Source organism: Montipora foliosa, chromosome 8, assembly GCF_036669935.1.
Source record: "Montipora foliosa isolate CH-2021 chromosome 8, ASM3666993v2, whole genome shotgun sequence".
NCBI classification, from domain to species: domain Eukaryota; kingdom Metazoa; phylum Cnidaria; class Anthozoa; order Scleractinia; family Acroporidae; genus Montipora; species Montipora foliosa.
This window is the reverse complement of record NC_090876.1, coordinates 9,230,989-9,250,988: the sequence shown is the minus strand read 5'-3', so window position 1 is coordinate 9,250,988 and position 20,000 is coordinate 9,230,989. Positions and strand designations below refer to the sequence as shown.

At 42.5% G+C, this 20,000-nt stretch overlaps 2 protein-coding genes across 5 annotated transcripts in view; both read left to right on the top strand.

Annotated features, from left to right (window-relative positions):
• The window catches only part of LOC138013043 (uncharacterized), a 167,922-nt gene that overhangs the window by 49,276 nt on the left and 98,646 nt on the right, over positions 1-20,000 (top strand). The gene's annotated exons all lie outside the window — the stretch shown is intronic.
• The window catches only part of LOC138013042 (short transient receptor potential channel 5-like), a 78,157-nt gene continuing 74,376 nt past the window's right edge, over positions 16,220-20,000 (top strand). For 2 of the 4 annotated variants that reach the window (XR_011125161.1, XM_068860003.1), the window contains exons 1-4: positions 16,660-16,708; positions 16,850-17,018; positions 17,534-17,593; positions 19,831-19,887. Coding sequence is in view for 3 of the 4 variants with exons in the window: in XM_068860003.1 (XP_068716104.1) it covers positions 16,913-17,018; positions 17,534-17,593; positions 19,831-19,887 (223 nt within the window). In the remaining variant the exon portion in view is untranslated. Of the gene's footprint in view, positions 16,502-16,627; positions 16,709-16,849; positions 17,019-17,533; positions 17,594-19,830; positions 19,888-20,000 lie in introns of those variants that run through there. The other 2 variants (XM_068860004.1, XM_068860005.1) reach the window with 2 other exon arrangements.

Here is a 20,000-nt window from a genome sequence, read left to right as displayed (position 1 = left end):
TCACCCTTTTATTGGTTCGCGCAAGAGTACACCTAGGCTACACCTAGGATCTCTAACCCTTATCCTAAGTGTGCTCCCTACTCATTTTGGGGGGAGTCACTCCAAGGGCTGATGAGTAGCTCATTCTGAGTCACTCGCCCCGTCACTCAAATCCTAGCCTACACCTAGGATTTCTCACCCCTACCCTCAGTGTTTACCCTACTCATTTTGGGGGGAGTCACTCCAAGGACTGATGAGTAGCTCATTCTGAGTCACTCCCACCGTCACTCACAATGTGTATTTTGGGGGAGTAATTCCAAGGCCTGATGAGTAACTAATTCTGAGTCACTCGCCCCCATGACTCACAGTGGGTATAAAAGCAGACGTCAAACTCGCGATGCTCATTTGGAGCAATCCCTTTGGGTGAGTGTATGGCACATCTCTGCCGCTACTGCCACAAACCGTTCAGTCGAGCTTATAACAGAGGTGAGGTTAATTGAAATGCATAGACCAGGAGCCTGTGGGAGACACGACCATGGGGGACATATTTGAGGAAGTACCACCCTATGCTGCCTCGGAAGAGAGAAGTGAAGAAGATGAAGAGGAAGAAAAAGACTCGGACTCGGACTTGGATATGGTCATCGAGTCTGAGGATGAAGACGTTAGTGACAGGGAAATGGATGACCAAGATACCTGGGAAACTCTGCGCCAAGAGGTGGAAGAGTCACTGAGTTCAACCTATGACAAAAAAGTCAACAAGTTCTTGAAGGAGGGGGTCTCTGAAACGATAGCTGAGGCCAAAGCTTTTAATGCCCTGTTACCCGTTTACAGAAGAAAGTTGCGAGGGCTGTACTTGCACTATCTCCATTGGTTTGAACGTCTAAAGCATGACCCCGTGCATAAAGACGTTATGAAAACCCGACATCGTTTCATGGAGGAGGATTCGATGGATGTTGAAGAGGCTACAGATGCAGCTGTGGAGAGACGGAAGAAGAACAAAATGATGATGATAGCTGAACGATTTTTTATGTTTACAAACAAGGTTGTTTGTGCTACTGTGTATTTTGTTGCGACTCTCTTCTGACTTCCTTCGCCATATCCATCCAGACTGTATGGGTGCACCAGTACATGGGACCCGGCATGCATTTGAAAAAGAGACTCAAGCGTGGCGATCCGGGCATCAATCGGCTGGACAGGATTGCCAAACAACATGACATCGATATTCCCAGGCCAAGAATTTACAAGGCAAATGGAAAGCCAATGCAAAAATGGTGAAGGCCATCATCCATCTCCCCGGCAAGAAAACCTGGACCGAAGCCATCGTGAAGAGAATCATGCAAGCCAAACAAAAACTCAAATTGTAAAAGTCTGTAATGGCTGACTGACATTGTTGTTCTTGTTACAAACATTAAAAGAGCCAAGTTCTGGACTTCCATGTGTCTGGTCTTTATTGATCCAAATCTTCCGCAACATAGTGAACTCCAAACCACTCTTTCTAGCCCTTAGGAGGCATCAGACCAAGAAGGTTTTTGGGGTACCCCCCCCCCCCATCCCCTGTCATCAGGTCGTATGACCTTACAAGTCAGGCCATAAAAATGTTGGGGTACCCCCCCCCCATCCCTCTCAAATGGTCGTATGACCTTACAAGTCAGGCCATACATACCGAGCGAATGAGCTGCTTCGTGTTCACGTGCTGGAAAGGTCACCCAAGGTCCGTGATTTTCTACCCCCCGCGAAGCCTGATCTTTAAAAAAGAACTCAGCGCGCGGTTTTCCGTTCATTTGCTCGTCATGTCTTCTCCAAGTGCAGGACCTAGTGGATTGTCTTTAGAGGAGCAACGTGCTTTGATGAGAGAAGAAAAACTTCGACATGTGGCGGATTTGATGGAAAGTGATGAGGATGAACTGTTAGTTCAGGCTCTCGACGAAGTGGAACAGTGGCTGGCAGTCCCCATGGATGATGAAAATCTCCATCTCACCGAGCATCGGCAAAGGTTGCATGACGATCGTGAGGCCTTTGCTCGTCAAAACACACCTTCTTTCTTTGAGGAAGCTCCTGCACAAGTAGGTGGAGGAGGACATTTTCGTTTTGTTTTGGACCCCATCATGGAGCGTCGATCCTCTGCCATGGGAGTGCGTGAACGTATCTTTAGGACACGGTTGGAGCAACAAGGACGTTTGGATTCACGCCGTCAAAACATCAACCATGCGCTCGCTCAAGGACTGCGTGGTGCCATAGAAACCTTGTTGGACGATGCTGCCATCCATAATCGTGATCGTGTGTTTCTTCGTTTTCATTCGCCACGATGCGACAACTCCTTTTCTCGAGGATTACGTGTCAGTCGGTGGCGTCAGGAACCGGACACGGTGATCGCTTTTTTGGACGATCTGGCTCCAAAACTCATTTCCGGGGAAGAATACGACCCCGACGAACCTTTTGAACTGGAATTTGTCCATGTCCAGGCAGAAAGTGTATTGTGGACATGCCCAGGGACGATGCAGGACTCTGTGCCGTGCGTGCTATCGTCACCGCTTGTGGCCTGCACCTGGCGTGTTCCAACAACAAGGAACGGGACAAGTGGACCAAACCCAACCGTGCTCAACGACATCCCAACGAAGCCGCTATGGCTCTTTTGGAGGAAACCAGACTCCAGCCGGGTCCTATGGGTCTCCAGGAAGTAGCCACTTTGGCTGAAGCACCCAGTCTTCGGAATTACCGAATCGTGGTGGTCGATGCCAATCGACAATACGCCTGTTTTGCTTTTGGACAGGTGCTACCTTGTTAGCCCTTCTCCACGACGACGAACATTACGACACATTGACTTCGTTGCCGGGACTTTTTGGGCAAGGCTACTTTTGTGGACGGTGTCTGAAACCTTACAACGTAAGGGATCATCATAATTGTGCGGAAGGTAAAGGCATCCATTGTCCTTTCTGTCAACAAGATACGTGTGAAGATTACGTAGAAGCGTATCTGCGTGGACGGAAAGCCCATCTTCCGTGTCCCCATTGTCGACGGTTCTTCCACGGGGATGGATGTCTTACCCTTCATCACACCAAAACCATAGGTGGTGCTACGGTTGGCCCGAATCATCGGTCCGTGTGTGAGTCATGGCGTAAGTGTGCCGGGTGTCACAAACTTCTCAAGTCAGTTCAAGACCAACAGGATCATCGCTGCGGTTTTGGAACGTGCCCTGCTTGTATGGAGGAGGTGGACTTGAAGGAACATCGTTGTTTCGTTCAGAAACCGCGCGATCCTGAAGAACTCGAGGACGAAGCACGGATCTCTCAAATCAATCTCCGAAAAAGACGACGGGAGGAGTTGCAGAAAAAAGGCAAGAGGGTGCCTGCCTGTTTGGAGGGTGAGGATTATCGACCGCCGTTACTCGTGTTTTGGGACAGTGAGGCCATGTAAAATACCAGGGTTCACGTGCCTAATTTGGTGGCGGGCATGACGGCCAAAGACGTCACACCGTGTCTTTTTGCAGATGAGACGTGCATCGATCAGTTCCTGGATTGGTTGGAACAATTGACGGAACAGGACACACGTTACGAGACGGTCATAGCCCATAATTTCAAGGGTTATGATCGCACGCAAGCAAAAGTTTGAACAGATCCGTACGGGTGGAAAGTTACTCGAACTTACTTTTCGCAATGGCTACAATCGTTTCATCGACTCTCTCTCATTTCTCACCACACCTCTGGAATCGTTTACTTCCATGTTTGACTTGGATCCCGACGAGTTTGCCAAGGGATACTTTGTGAAATACACCAGAACATGCGGACTACGTGGGAGATCTACCACCCAAGGACATGTTCTGCCCCAACACCATGTCTACCAAGGAAAAAGCCGAGTTCGAGCGGTGGTACAAGGAACAAGTGGCCAATGGCGTCCAGTTTGACATGCAGCGAGATTTACGGGTTTACTGTATATCGGACGTCAAACTTTTACGTGCGGGATGTTTGGCGTTTGACAAGATCATCAAAGAACTGACACGTTTCAGCCCCTTTGAAAAAATGACCGCAGCCGGTGTTTGCATGCACGATCTCCGTCTTAACTGCATGGAGGAAAACACCATCGCTTCCAAACCTCTCCGTGGTTGGCGTCTGATCACCAATAATTCCATGGTTGCAATGGCAAGAACATCAGTTGCAGACACAACAGGCCGGAGAGCCACGTATCCGTCATGCCCGCAACCAGGGCGAATATCAGATCCCTGGCACCCGTTGGTCCGTGGACGGCTACGACGAGACGACCCACACCGCTTACGAGTACTTGGGCTACTTTTGGCACGGGTGTCCTTTTTGTTTCCCCAATCGACAAGAACCGTACCGTCGTCTCAACGATCGTTGTATGGACGCCGTGTATCGCGACACCATGGCTCGTCTCCAGGCTATTCGTGATCGTAACATTCACATCATCTCCATCTGGGGCTGTGAGTGGTATGGTCTCAAAAAGGAGGATCCGCAACATCAAAGCGTTTGTGGATGAACTGACCCTCGTACCACCTATGAATCCTCGCGACGCCTTCTTTGGCGGACGTACCAATGCCGTACACCTCTATTACGAGATCCAGGAAGGTGAACAAATCTTCTATATCGACTAATGAGTCTGTATCCGTGGACCAACAAATATGCCGTGTATCCTGTAAGTCATCCCGAATTCATCTACAATCCGGATACGACGGACCTCTCGGAGTATTTTGGTTTGGCTACCTGCACCGTGCTACCACCCACGAGACTCTTCCATCCAGTGTTACCTTACCGATGGGGCGGTAAGCTCACCTTTCCGTTATGTCGCACTTGTGTGGAACAGGACATTGACAAGGCTCTGCACGACAAATCCCTTGAGTGTACTCACACGGATGCAGAGCGTGCGCTGACCTGGACCTGGTGTACCCCTGAGTTGGACAAGGCAGTGGAGGTCGGGTGCGTCATCTTGAAGACCCACGAAGTAGCGCATTTTCCATCGAAAAAACAAGGCCTCTTCGAATCGTCTGTCGATCGTTGGCTAAAACTCAAGGTGGAGGCCAGCGGTTGGCCTGCGGGTCCTGCTCTCGACCCTAACCATCCCGAGTGTCAAATCGAACGCGACGCATACGTGTCTGATTTCGCTCGTCACGAAGGGGTTAAAGCTCGAGCCTGACAACATTAAGAAAAATCCCGGCTTGCGTGCCTGCACTAACATGATGTTGAACTCCATGTGGGGTAAGTTTGGTCAGCGGGACAATCTCATGCAGCACAAAGTGTTCTACGATCCGCAACCTTTTCATATGTTCATGGATTCGGACCAACACGATGTGCGCTACGGCAGCTGTCTGGACGAACACTGGGTGGAAGTCCACTACAAAGCGCAGGGCGAGTGTGAAGACTTGAACGTCAACACCAACACGTTTGTGGCTGCCTTTACCACCTGCTGAGCACGACTCCATCTGTACGAGGCTCTCGAACGTCTCGGCAAACGGGTCCTTTACTTCGACACGGATTCCGTCCTCTATGTGAGTCGTCCTGGTGAACCCGACGAAATGACGGGAACTCATCTTGGTGAGTTCACGAACGAACCCGATGACTAGCAGTTCATTCGGGAATTCTGTTCAGGCGGTCCCAAGAATTACGGGTATCTGTGCAATGATGACAAGACCGAATGCAAAGTCAAAGGACATTCACTCAATGTCGAGGGTAAAGCCCAACTCAATTACCAAGTGTTGCGACAAAACACGCTCGACGAACTCTGTCGTCCTTTGGACGCACCTCGAAAAACTGTCATCCATCAAGTCCGCAAAATCGTACGACTCTCCAAAGAACATTCTCTTCACACTCAATCGGCGCAAAAGAACTATCAGTGGGTCTACAACAAACGCATTCTTTGACCTGGTACCGCCATCACGTACCCTTACGGATACAGACTCACCGAGGAGGATTCGTTGACAGACGATCTTCGTGGTTTCGCTTCGGTGTTACGCGATGACGAACTGGCTCAACTTTTACTGGATCTCGATGAGGAGGATTGAGACTTTGGCTTCATCCAGAAGACAAAGTTGCGGGTGCATGTGCGGGGCACCCGATTTTATGTGTGTGGACTGAGTAGGGACAGTAAGGAACTGAGGTGACTTTAAGGAGACTCTACTCGGAGGTGACCGGTGGGATGAGTGTGTTTTTTCACCGGCAAGCCGCATCCAAATCAGCCTTTACCATAATGATAATAAACTAGGGTGCATATGCGGGGCACCATCTTGTACATAGTGTGACATTATTTGATGCTTTTTTCTTGTTGTACATACTTCTTTATGATTCTAGTTATTAAACCGTTTGATTCGGAAAGAAACTATCCTGTCTTGTTTTTTTCTGGCCGTGAGGGGCTTGGGTCTCTGTAATACCCCCAATTCGAATTTCCTATAAGGTGACGCAAAACACCCCAACCTGTTTCCTGAGGGTCCGCAGAGTGTCACGTGTCTGTGACGTCATGATTTCAATGTCCCCCTAACGTACGTTGGCATGTCCCGCCCAAATTTGAATTCCCGCCAACATTTGAATGCACCAATCAGAACGCTCCCATTCCAACCGTCAAAAGTGAGGTGAAGGGTCCTATAGCACTACTATTGCGTGAGACAAACATTGTTACAGTAGTGCATTATTAGCCATGTACGTGAATTGTTTACATAAGATAGAGTTCTGTCTACTTTACTTTACTTTACTTTACTTCACTGCATTGCGAATTGCTGTTCTTTTACATCGTTGTTATTTTGATGAAAGCAACAGACTTTCGTATTTTATTTCCTAAGCTTATTGTTAATTGACGTTTTTATACCTAATCAATGTACTACGTCTGCGAACATGAAGGGTTGCCAAAGTCAAGATATCAACACCCCTGGAAAAAAAACATAGTTAAGACTTGCTTATTGCCTTTTTTTTCTAGATCAACTGGAATTCGTGATGATGTGGAGTTTTTACTCGAAGAAGAACTCAGCAGTCCAGCTTTATGAATTCCACATGGTTTATGCTAAATACTACTTCTGGCTTACATTGGGCTTTTGTCATATACAAAAATTTGGTTTTATCAACGGAGTTGATAATGTAAATTGGCCACCGTACAGAGATTCTAAAAGCTGACGTTTCGAGCGTTAGCCCTTCGTCAGAGCGAATCGAGGGATTATGGGTTACGTGTAGTTTTTTTAGTAGAGTAGGAGCTACGCTATTGGTGGTAACATGGCAACGTGAAAAATAGGAATATATTAGTAAAATGAAAAGCGTTCGTTAATACCGTGAGGATTAAGGGTGCCGATTTGAAAGATGAATTTTTGTTCCAGATTCTTGCGGCTTACCGTCGTACCTAGATGTAGGGAAAGGCCGCAGATAGCCATGTGTTTTTTGGAGTGGTTAGGCAGATTAAAATGGCGAGCGACTGGCCTAGATGCATCCCTATCATTCTTCTCAACATCGCGAAGGTGTTCGCGGAATCGGTCACCTAGTCGTCTACCTGTCTCACCGATGTATAAATTATTGCATAACGTACAGGTTATGCAATAAATGACCTTTGCGGAGGTACATGTGAAACGATCGGTGATCTTAACAGATCGCTTAGGTCCCGATATCTTGCTAGTGTTGACAATGAAAGAACAAGTTTTGCATCGTGAGCGGGCGCATTTGAAAGTGCCGGGTTGCTCGTTAGTTTTGAGCGCGCTTCTAACTAAAAAGTTGCCTACGTTTTTGTCGCGTTTGAATGAAATAAGTGGAGGTTGCGAAAAGATTCTACCAGTCTCGGGATCATTTTGGAGTAATTTAAAATTACTAAGAATGATGCTTTTGACTGCGTGATTATGAGGATGGAAAGTGAGGGTGAATGGAATTCTGTCATTCTTATCTTTTTGTGACGTTTGTAGTGATGACTGACGATCAAACTGTTGGGCGCGATGATGGCCCGCTTTGACCACAGAGACAGGATAGCCACGTTTTTCGAAGAACTGGCACATCTCCTCTGATTTGCTGGAAAAATCGGAGTCATCACTACATAGACGTCGAAGTCTAAGAAATTGAGAATAAGGAATGGAATTCTTGACATGTCATGGATGTCACAAAAAGATAAGAATGACAGAATTCCATTCACCCTCACTTTCCATCCTCATAATCACGCAGTCAAAAGCATCATTCTTAGTAATTTTAAATTACTCCAAAATGATCCCGAGACTGGTAGAATCTTTTCGCAACCTCCACTTATTTCATTCAAACGCGACAAAAACGTAGGCAACTTTTTAGTTAGAAGCGCGCTCAAAACTAACGAGCAACCCGGCACTCTCAAATGCGCCCGCTCACGATGCAAAACTTGTCCTTTCATTGTCAACACTAGCAAGATATCGGGACCTAAGCGATCTGTTAAGATCACCGATCGTTTCACATGTACCTACGCAAATGTCATTTATTGCATAACCTGTACATTATGCAATAAATTATACATCGGTGAGACAGGTAGACGACTAGGTGACCGATTCCGCGAACACCTTCGCGATGTTGAGAAGAATGACAGGGATGCATCTAAGCCAGTCGCTCGCCATTTTAATCTGCCTAACCACTCCAAAAAACACATGGCTATCTGCGGCCTTTCCCTACATCTAGGTACGACGGAAAGCCGCAAGAATCTGGAACAAAAATTCATCTTTCAAATCGGCACCCTTAATCCTCACCGTATTAACGAACGCTTTTCATTTTACTAATATATTCCTATTTTTCACGTTGCCATGTTACTACCAATAGCGCAGCTCCTACTCTACTATAAAAACTACACGTAACCCATAATCCCTCGATTCGCTCTGACGAAGGGCTAACGCTCGAAACGTCAGCTTTTAGAATCTCTGTACGGTGGCCAATTTACATTATCAACTCCGTTGATAAAACCAAATTTTTGTATACTACTTCCCCACCGACGCAGCATCACAGTTTCTTTAGAAACTACCCCTTCATTCTTTTGTCATATAAATTGACTCTCTTAAAGATGTAAATAATATTAATGAATTAAGAAGTTATGGCCCTGAATCCTTCAATTGTGATAGGCTCACAGAAATGAAGAACAAACAGAAACTGGAAAATACAATGTTGATGTCATGTGTGTGAAAGTAAAATTGAAGCTTTCTTTCTAAATACTTATTGCTATGTGACTCTCCAGAATGTAATTATTCATAGATATGTGGCTTTCCAGGATTTAATTCATTATCAATGACATTTTGGAACACATAACTTGTAGCTTGAGCCTAAGACTTGTGACTTTCTTTGGACAATAATATAAACGTCTGTCAAATTTCCATCATTTGAGGCTTTAGTATATCAAGTAGGAAGTAAATACATGTAGAATGTAGTCAGTCATTATTTTACTACAAAGGAATCAATATTATTATTGCTTTTAGGTCACACAAAACGTGGCGTTCTGGCCAATCTCGATGAAATTGGGGAATATTCTCTTCCATTATTTAAAATCTCTTCTGCATAACTTAATTGATCCGTTTTCAGCTAGAACTGGTGATGTTACGAGTAAGATCCATATAGACCATCGTAGTGTGCAACTGTTGCTTTTAAAAAATCCTTTCCTATTGTGAAAGCTTGGTTACTGATGAGGTTGACAGTGGTATACAGACATATCGTCGGAGTGTGCAACTATTGACTTTTAACATTTTTGTCCTATTGTGAAAGCTTGGTTACTAATGAGGTTGATAGTGGCATCCCGATGTGTCGTCGGAGTGTGCAACTATTGACTATTAACATTCTTGTCTTATCGTAAAAGCTTGGTTACTAATGAGGTTGATAGTGGCATCCAGAAGTGTCGTCGGAGTGTGCAACTATTGACTTTTAACATTCTTGTCTTATCGTAAAAGCTTGGTTACTAATGAGGTTGATAGTGGCATCCAGATGTGTCGTCGGAGCGTGCAACTATTGACTATTAACATTCTTGTCTTATCGTAAAAGCTTGGTTACTAATGAGGTTGATAGTGGCATCCAGAAGTGTCGTCGGAGTGTGCAACTATTGACTATTAACATTCTTGTCTTGTCGTAAAAGCTTGGTTACTAATGAGGTTGATAGTGGCATCCAGATGTGTCGTCGGAGTGTGCAACTATTGACTGTTAACAGCCCTATCCTGATCCAATCACTTTGTCTTCCTTTGATTGGATCAAGAATTGGACCAAGAATTGTTTGTTGGAAGTTTTTTCATGATCACTCAACAAAAAGTGTGCAACAGCTTGGTTACTAATGATGATGTCTGAAATATTGGTTAAAGTTACTAATATTCATTAAGGCTTTTTGCCCACCTGTACTGCATCAAATCGAGAATAGCTTTTGGTAGCACTAATTTTGAATTGGAGTTATCTGTTTGTTTTTGTCTGCAATTTACAACATTTCTATAAGTAAATCATGTTAATCTGAGTAAAAACTAAGTGTGTTTTTAGGCAGTGATAAAATACAACCACACCTGCCCGGATATGATATTCTAGGAAGAATGTACTGATGGCGTGAGTCGTGATGGCGTGCGGACGTGTATCTGAGGGCTCCGCGAATTCCATCGAATTTGTTGGCACTGAACCTTCCTCATCTCCCTTAAACCAATACCTACATTGGGACGACAAACAAAGTCTATTTAAGTGGAAAGGGAGCCTAACACAACTTGAGGAATTTTGTTCGAAAGTCCTGAATTTGGAAGTTTCTGCAACCACGAGTCCCTCTGAAAGGTCTAGTTCTTTGAAGTCGAAGACAATCACGTTGGTTTTATTCAACAGTACCGGCACCCTTCAAATTCAAGGTCCGGAAGCAAAAGCTATGAAAGCTGAACTGAAGAAGCTACTCCATTTACCGGTTGATGACAGCTCGGTTATTCTCGTTAATGAAGAAGAAGCTTCTACACCGGCATTTAACAAGAACGCCGAATCAGTACAAGAGGAGTTAGACTGTCTGAAATCTGAAGTGCGGAACTTATGGGCTCATATAAAAGAGAAACCTATTAAAGAGGAAGACCTGAGATCCGAAAATTCTCGACTTAGGGATATAATTCTATCTTTGAAGGAAGAAAATAAAAAGTTAGTCCAAGAACGCGATTCTTTGAGTTTTGCATTGCAAATCGTATCCAGAGAAGCAGCTACTCAATGCCGTCCAACGAATAACACCTTTAACGAACATACCATTGTCCAAAATATGGATGAATCAACACCTTGCGCCAACAAAGAACAAAGCTTCATTGTGAAATCAAAGAACAAAAGAAAGATAATATGCTGTCCGTCAATGCCGTGCGGGATGCATTAAGCAACCAAAGGGCCGAAAAATCTGTCTCGATATTGCCTCCTTTGCGCGGTTTTAGAATGGCATCACTCAATATTAATCAATTAACTACACATATAGACGAATTAAGAATCCTATTAGAAAACAATGATATCGATATTGTTTCCATAAATGAAACGAAACTGAACGAGAGTATTCGAGATCATGATGTTCATATTCCGGGATACGAAATAATTCGCCGCGATAGACTTACAAAATGCGGCGGAGGGGTATGCTTCTATGTAAAAAATTCAATCAATTTTACAGTACGAAATGACCTACATATGGATGCATTAGAAAATCTTTGCTTGGAAATCCATAAGCCAAATTCAAAATCTTTTGTGATTGTTACTTGGTACAGACCACCTGACTCTCCCATTGGCATTTTTTCTCCATTTGAATCCCTAATCGGGAAATTCGATAGTGAAAATGTAGAATTTTTGTACTGGGAGACATGAACTGTGACATGATCACTACTCGATATGATAATGACACATCCAAATTAAGGAGTATTGCTGATGTCTACGGACTCGAGCAGCTCATCTCTGAACCGACGAGGATAACACCCACCTCATCAACTCTAATTGATTTAATTTATACCAACTGCTCGGATAAGATTGCTTGTTCGGGAGTTTGTCATATCGGGATAAGTGATCACAGCATGGTGTATGTGTATAGAAAACTTGCTCTGAACGGGGTGTCTCATGGACATAATTCTATTACATATAGAAATTTCCGAAATTTCGATCGCCAAAATTTTCGTTATGATATTCTATCTCAATGTTGGGATAATGTATACGAGTCTTCCAACCCAAACGTGATGTGGCAGCAATGGAAAAGTACATTTCTGGCTATCGCTGACAAACATGCCCCACTGAAAACGATGCGCGTTCGTTCAAGGAGTTCTCCGTGGATTACCTCTGAATTGAAAGACCTTATGCATAATAGAGACATATTAAAAATCAAAGCTAGCAAGACAAATGATCCTAACGATTGGGCATTATTTAAGAAACAAAGAAATATAGTCAATAAGCAAATACGCTCAGCTAAGCAAGTTTATTACCAAAATAGTTTTAATAAGCACACCAGCGACTCCCGAAAGACCTGGCAGACTATAAACGAGCTAACTTCTCGGAAATCTGGGAAAACGTCAGTGGCGTCACTAAAAGTGAACGGATTAACGATAACTAATCCGTTGGAGCTATCAAATGAATTCAATAACCACTTTGCTAACATTGGTCCAAAACTTGCCAGTGAGATAAATTGTGATAATGGTAGCTATCAAAGATATCTTACTGTTACAGATAAACGGTTTAAGCTCCAACCCACCAATCCAAACAAAGTATTTTCACTTTTAAATAAACTAGACAAGTCAAAGGCAACGGGCCTTGACAAAATATCTGCTAGGTTTGTCAGGGAATGTGCTGACCTTATTTGTATGCCGATATGTGATATTTTCAATCAATCCATTAGTCAAGGGACGTTTCCAGATGACTGGAAATATGCAAGGGTTACCCCTCTTTATAAACAGGGTGACCGCGGTGATGTTAACAATTACCGCCCAATATCGGTGATTCCAATAGTGGCAAAGGTGTTTGAAAAGATAGTTTATGAACAGCTTTATGCCTATTTGGAAGCGCACGATATTCTATGTCAAAATCAATCAGGGTTTCGTGCTAATCATTCAACTGTAACAGCTTTGTTGGAAGCGACAGATTCTTGGGCATATAATATTGATAACGGGAAAATCAATGGAGTCATTTTTCTAGATTTGAAAAAAGCTTTTGACACTGTTGATCATCAGATCCTTCTATCGAAACTAAACTATTATGGTATACATGGCAAATCTTTCAAATGGTTTCAGTCATACTTAGAAAACCGCCCACAAAAATGCTCTGTGAACGGGTCGCTATCCAATAGCTGCACATTGACATGCGGCGTCCCTCAAGGGACCATCCTCGGTCCATTATTGTTCTTATTATATATCAACGATCTTCCAAATTGCTTATCAAATTGTAAACCGAGAATGTACGCTGACGACACGCACCTTACATACGCGGGCAGCAATCTTGAGAATGTTCAGTTTTGTCTAAATGAAGACCTAGCAAACGTTTTCAACTGGCTACAAGCGAACAAACTCACATTGAACATGACCAAAACCGAATTCATGCTAATAGGGTCAAGGCAGAGACTGAATACTCTCACAGCCTCACCAACAATTAGAATGACCAATACTCAAGTGAGCCAGGTTACAGCTACAAAATCGCTTGGTGTGATAATAGACGATAAACTCGATTGGCATAATCACATCGAAAAATTAACTAAAAAGATCGCCTCTGGTATCGGGGCCCTAAAGCGAATTAGGCACCTGATTCCAGCATCAACCTTACATCTCATTTACCAAGCTTTAGTAAAACCTCACTTTGATTACTGTGACATTGTTTGGGGTAACTGTGGGAAAACGCTACGAGACAAACTGCAGAAATTGCAGAATAGAGCAGCCCGTGTGTTGACATTCTCGAACTATGATGCTGATGCAACTGAGCTACTCGAGTCTTTAGGGTGGAAAAATCTTGCACGCCAGCAGGAAATTCATAAAGCCACTATGGTGTTTAGATGTCTGCACGGGCTAGCTCCGGAGTATCTGTATTCAAAGTTTACGTGGCATGACTCTGCTTATGTCCTCAGGGACTCTGAAAATAAGCTCAATGTTCCATTACCGCGCACTGATTATTACCGAAAAAGCTTTAGCTACAATGGCGCCACATTATGGAACAGTCTACCATGCGATATAAGGAACACAGAGTCTCTGGGGGTATTTAAACGCAAGATTAATGACATTCTTTAAGTCCAACGCACGGCATTCACGGAAAACAGCTTTTAGTTTATAGCTTGAACTTTAAATATTTTTAAATATTTTATATTTTAACTAGTTTGTATTTTATTGTAATCATTTTAAAATTTTACCTTTTGTAATTTAGATTTTAGCATTGTTTGTAATCTTAGCTGATGATTTTACCGTGCATAAATAATAAAATATCATATCATATCATATCATATCATACTGAGTACATATTAGAGGATGATAATTATTGTCTCCTGATTATTACTTTTTTATTTCTTTTACAGCGGCTATTTTAATTATTCATGACTGAGTTAAGGAAATGAAGAATCAAACTGGGTTAAAATTATTTTAACCTAAATTTCATTTTGAACTATGACAATGATGAGTTTAATCGAATGCAAACTGATGAGCAATTTGCAGACGAGCAATACAATATTTGTCAATGAAAACGAAATGAGGTGTCCCAAAAAAGAAGACCCGAAGACCCCGAAAACTCGAAAAGTAACCCAAAACCCTCAATTTGGCTAACCGTACGCCTAAAGTTGGATTTTTGAGTTACCTCAAGCGAAGTTCAAGTCCTTCATTCCCTACAACCTCTTTCAAAGTGAAAGCTGGGCGATCCGCCATATTTAGCGGGGTAACCACTCTCCACATGTGGCCGGACATCTTTATTTCCCGTCGGATGTACATTACCTTGTTACACTCTAGGTCTAAAAACCAACTTTAGGCCTAGGGTTGAAGGTTTTGAGTTACTTTTTTCGAGTTTTCAGGGTCTTAGGGTTTTCGTTTTCGAGACACCCAACGGAATGCCTTTTTTATAATGTACTTTTTGAAGCAATATTACGAAATAGCGAGAAATTAAAAAAAAACCAACAACAAATACCAGTAATCTCGCAATCTGATTGACTAATTAAGAGTCTTGACGAAACTGTTCGCGTCATTTTGGGAAATAAACCAATCATATTGCTAGCAATATGATTGGTTTATTTGCTTTTTCTTTTTCTGATCTTGGGCACGCTCTGAAACAAACATTTACTTTGATGTTGAATGAATAAACTCGAATTCCAAACTCGAACATGCCTTCCTCCTTGACTATTGTGGTAAAAAAGAAATAGAATGTAGTTCAGAGGTGTCTGTACTCTTATCGACAACGATATTCGTCATCACAGGTCAACACTGTGACCACTGTGATGAATATCGTTGTCGACAGGAGTAAAGACAACGCTGAACCACAATATTTGATTTATTATGTTACCGAGCAAAATTAAAGACGAAGACGTTGTTTAGCTGCATATAATTTGGCAAGTGTTTAAATTAATTTACGCATTGGTGTAGTTCCTTGAGTTTACATCTAAAAAGCGAGATTTTTTTGCGGATTGTACTTCCTAATGTCATTTAGGTTCTGCAAGTTTTTAATACGTGGCGTTTAGACCCACCAAGTAATTAAAAATGAAACCGTGGTTTAGCTGCGTCGAAATATATAATTGACGGGAAAAGTAATGATTGTATGTACCGGCGTATCAAAACTACAAAGGTAACGAAGAGCATTAAGAAAATGTTGCTTCTCGATTTGTTTTATCTGCTCAAGTCGCGATCCACAGTTGAGAATTTCACTCAAGTCAAATCAGGACGTTTGTCTGATGGCATGAGAGACTTGTTAAGAGTAGTGACAGAGATTAAATACACCATTAAGATAGAAGCATGAAATTGTCTTAGATTCCTTTTGGAAGAGAGAGACCCTTCAAAGTTCCCCTCAGTTTGGCACCCGAGCTAAACAAAGACGAAAGGCAGAGAATAAAAAGTGACATTTTTCCCTCTGGATACACGCTTACGCGTGTAAGTGTAAGTGTATTAGTATTCGAATAATTTTTATTATCTCGCAGCTTTTCTCAACTGTCAACCCTTTGTCGTTGCTATGTAAATTCCTTTCTTTGGACAAAATATAAAACCCGAAAACCAACAACAATATGAGTCTCTAATATAAAGATCCTGAGTCACGTCCGAACGTGGCACGAACGTCACTTAACAATTAACATGTGATAGCCACGTGCACCGTATATTATAGCGCTGTTGTCTTGCATCGTTAAAGCTCTAATTCTCATGTCTGCTGAGTGAAATAAACGTCAAGCAATTTCGTTAACAAGACATTTGCTGACAGCTTGAAGGCAGACTTGGGCTTTCAAAGTGTTACATTCACCACTGTACCGAGTTTCAAGTATGAAAGGAATGCGGGGACAAAAACCCCCTATTTCATCAGGATGCTTCCAGATAGACCCCACTGCGTCTCGTCATGATTACGAAAAAAACGGAAAACGCCGTGCAACAATGGCATGAAGGGACGCCTTTCAATGTTCCAAGATATCCGGGACAGATAATTAAAATCCGGTGAGATTGTGTTTCTTCTTATGCTTAGTACTGTACGTCAAACCAGAAGTTAATCGTACAGAACAAAGGTTGTTTCCGGTATTACATGCATGGGTGCAACTTCCTCTAAGCATGAAATAAGAACACTAGGAGAGCGTTTAAGCGTCAGTCACGGTCTCCATAACGAAAGTCCGAGGTTGGCACAGTGGCAAATTCGGAGTGATTTAGGTGAATCAGTTTAAATTGGGCGAATGTTGCATTTAAAGTTCTAATCTTTCTATTTACACTACTTATTGTGTATCGTCGGGCCCCATATATTCCGCTGAAAATTGTACCGCCGGGAAAACTTTCTTAAATTCAATATTTTAGAGTTGCTGACGACTCCAGAGGGGTGCAGAAGAGTAAGAAAAGATCCGTTTGTTTACCGACAAAATGAGTGATCATGCAGAAGGTTCAAGGGAAGATGAGCGAAATGCCACCCGGCCCGCAGCTCGTGTCATCGAGATGCTCGCAAGAGGAAGAAGGCGGTTCCAGCAGGGTAAGCGCTTAGCTAGACTAGCCAACAAGTCGGTTGTACGACTGCCAAACCGAAAACGAAAAGCGAACGACTCTATTAAGTCTAGCCCTTAGCCTATCTTACCTGTTAAGTTAAGTCAATGGACGAAAAATCATAGTAGTGGATTCTAGACGCTAGATTAACTAACGCGATTGGAGGTACTGAGCAAATCACTTAACTTGCCACTAAACAAGGGCATGTGCTCAGCAAAGGCTGAGGTTCTGTTCAAGCAACAAGTTTCATGCATAGTTTTCCTGTTTTTGATCTCCGAACCTATACCACGTGAAGTGACAGACAATTACTTACGTTCTACCCGAGCAAAACTTCAGGAGTACATTGGCAGTGACCACGGGAAATATGACTTCTAAATTTCTTTTCTCAGCTTTTACGTATTGATGACAACTACGCAATTTTCAAAGCTAAATATTGCCTTCCACAGGTAACATCAATTACTTACGTTAAACTAACAACCTAATGTGTTAAATTGTTACTTCTAGGTACTGAGGATGTTGTAATTAACTTCAGAAGGTTTTTGCGACGTTTTCGACGAGATTCCGGTGAGAATCAGCGGTTTTTGATTATTGGTGGAATACGAGGGCTCTCACCACTGCGCCAAATTGATTGACAGCAAAGTAGCGAAAGCGCAACCAAATAAAATGGTGGGCAAAGGGGAAAGTAACAACAGTTTAATTCAGAGTTTGAAGGAGAATGCTAAAAGCATTATGGAAGTCTTGGGCTTCTGAAAGCCGCAATTAATTAGGGAAAGGAATTTTTCCTGTTCCTCTATTTTCATGATCTGCTTCAGTGCCGGGGGGGGACTCCCATTTAAAAAGGGGAGGGATGCTCGTCGGAAATTTTAAATTAATCCCCTGAAGGAGAAAGGTGAAAATATTGTCATTACACGATAGAACTCATCTATAGCTATCTTTTTTTTTAGAGTTGTTTTAAAAAGACTGAGGGCATGTATGTCTGTAAGTTTAGAAATCTATAGCTAAAAGGTTCAAGAACCTCTAAAATCAGTACGTGATGTAGAATGCTAGAACGGAAGAGGGGTTCTAAAATCTCTAAAATCTCTAAAGTTCTAGAATATCAAACGATCCCTTTGGGGCTTCTGAAATCTCTAAACGTTCTACAGTTCTGGAATATCCATGGTCCATTTTGTGAGTCTACGATTTCTAAAGCTCTAGAATATGTAAGGTCTTTTGGGGGTTCTAAAATCTCTAAAATCTCTAAAGTTCTAGAATATCAAACGACCCTGTTTTGGGCTTCTAAAATCTCTAAACGTTCTAAAGTTCTAGAATATCCATGGTCCATGTTGTGAGTCTAAGATTTCTAAAGCTCCAGAATATGTCAGGTCTTTTGGGGGTTTTAAAATCTCTAAAGTCCCTTAAGTTCTAGAGTATCAAACGATCCCTAGCTCCTCTAACTAGTCTCGTTCTTTCATTCAGATTTTAGCTTTCATGTTAAGGTTCGGTTAATCACACTCTTTACGAGATAGTGTGATAAATATAGCACTCGTTTACTGATTAAGCCTAAGCGCTCGTTTCAGTGATTAGGCCTAAGCACTCTTAAAATTTTAGCTTTCATTTTACGGTTCGGTTAACTACACTTTTTTACGGAGATCGTGTGAGGAATATAGCACTCATTTACTGATGAAGCCTAACTAGTCTCGTTCTTTCATTCAAATTTTAGCTTTCATGTTATTCATACTGTGATGAATATAGCACTCGTTTACTGATTAAGCCTAAGCGCTCGTTTCAGTGATTAGGCCTAAGTACTCTTTTAAAATTTTAGCTTTCATTTTACGGTTCGGTTAACTACACTTTTTCCCGAGATCGTGTGAAGAATATAGCACTCGTTTACTGATTAAGCCTAAGCGCTCGTTTCAGTGATTAGGATTTTGCCTTTCATTTCAAGGTTCGGTTAACTACACTTTTTACCGAGATCGTGTGAGGAATATAGCACTCGTTTACTGATGTCAAGCCCAAGCGCTCGTTTCAGTGATTAGGCCAAGCACCTTAAGTGAGCTAAAACGTTCCGCCGTTTTCCAGAACTTGACTAAAAAGTGAACGGACGAATATGTGCATGGTTCGTTCTTTCAGCGTGTGCGTAATAACTATATCACACGAGCAGCCGTGACCTTACTCAGATTGAACAAATGTCGGCTAACACGAGCCGCTTACAAACCCGTCATCTCCCCTTTAAGGTCTTTATTTAACACTGTACTCAGTATAAAAACAACCAGTCTAAACGTTCTTTATTCTTTGTTGTGTTCAACTCAAAACTTCAACTACAGTCCGTGCATGATGATCATAAACTTTACATCAGCCCAGCTTTCGTGAACTGCCTTTCTTTCCTTTTGTTGTGCCTGTCCACAAAACAGAACAGAATCTTTGGAATAAATGTGGCAAATTACAAGGGAGGTTACGATGGTATTCAAACTAGACGACTCATGCAGTCTAGAGCAAAATTCAGACAAGCTATTGATTCGCGGTATGGAACCCGTAGAACAAAGCAAGCCAAGTGAGACACTTCTCCCGGCTAATTATCATTGTCATTGTCATTATATGATGGTGTTTTGCCTAGAACACCCTAAGTGAGACCAAGATCCGAAATTTACACTACTAAGACAGACAACGAGCATCCCTCCCCTTTCTATATGGGAGTCCACCCCCCTCCCCCCGGCTTTCAGTGATCCACTTATATATTTGCTTATACTTGTGTCACTAGTGAAAATAAACCAAAAGATCTTGGAGTTGCTTTGATTTTCAAGTGCTTTTTATTTATTTCTTAGACCAAATAGATGGCATACCCATACAAACAGACCCAGGTCCTGATGAGATCACTGAAGGTAACTGAAATGATTTCACTATGTCAGAAATAATTGCTTTATGTTATTTCCTTACGGTTCTTACCATTTTTTTAGGAACCCCATTTTTTCTGGAAAAAAAATCCACACGAGAA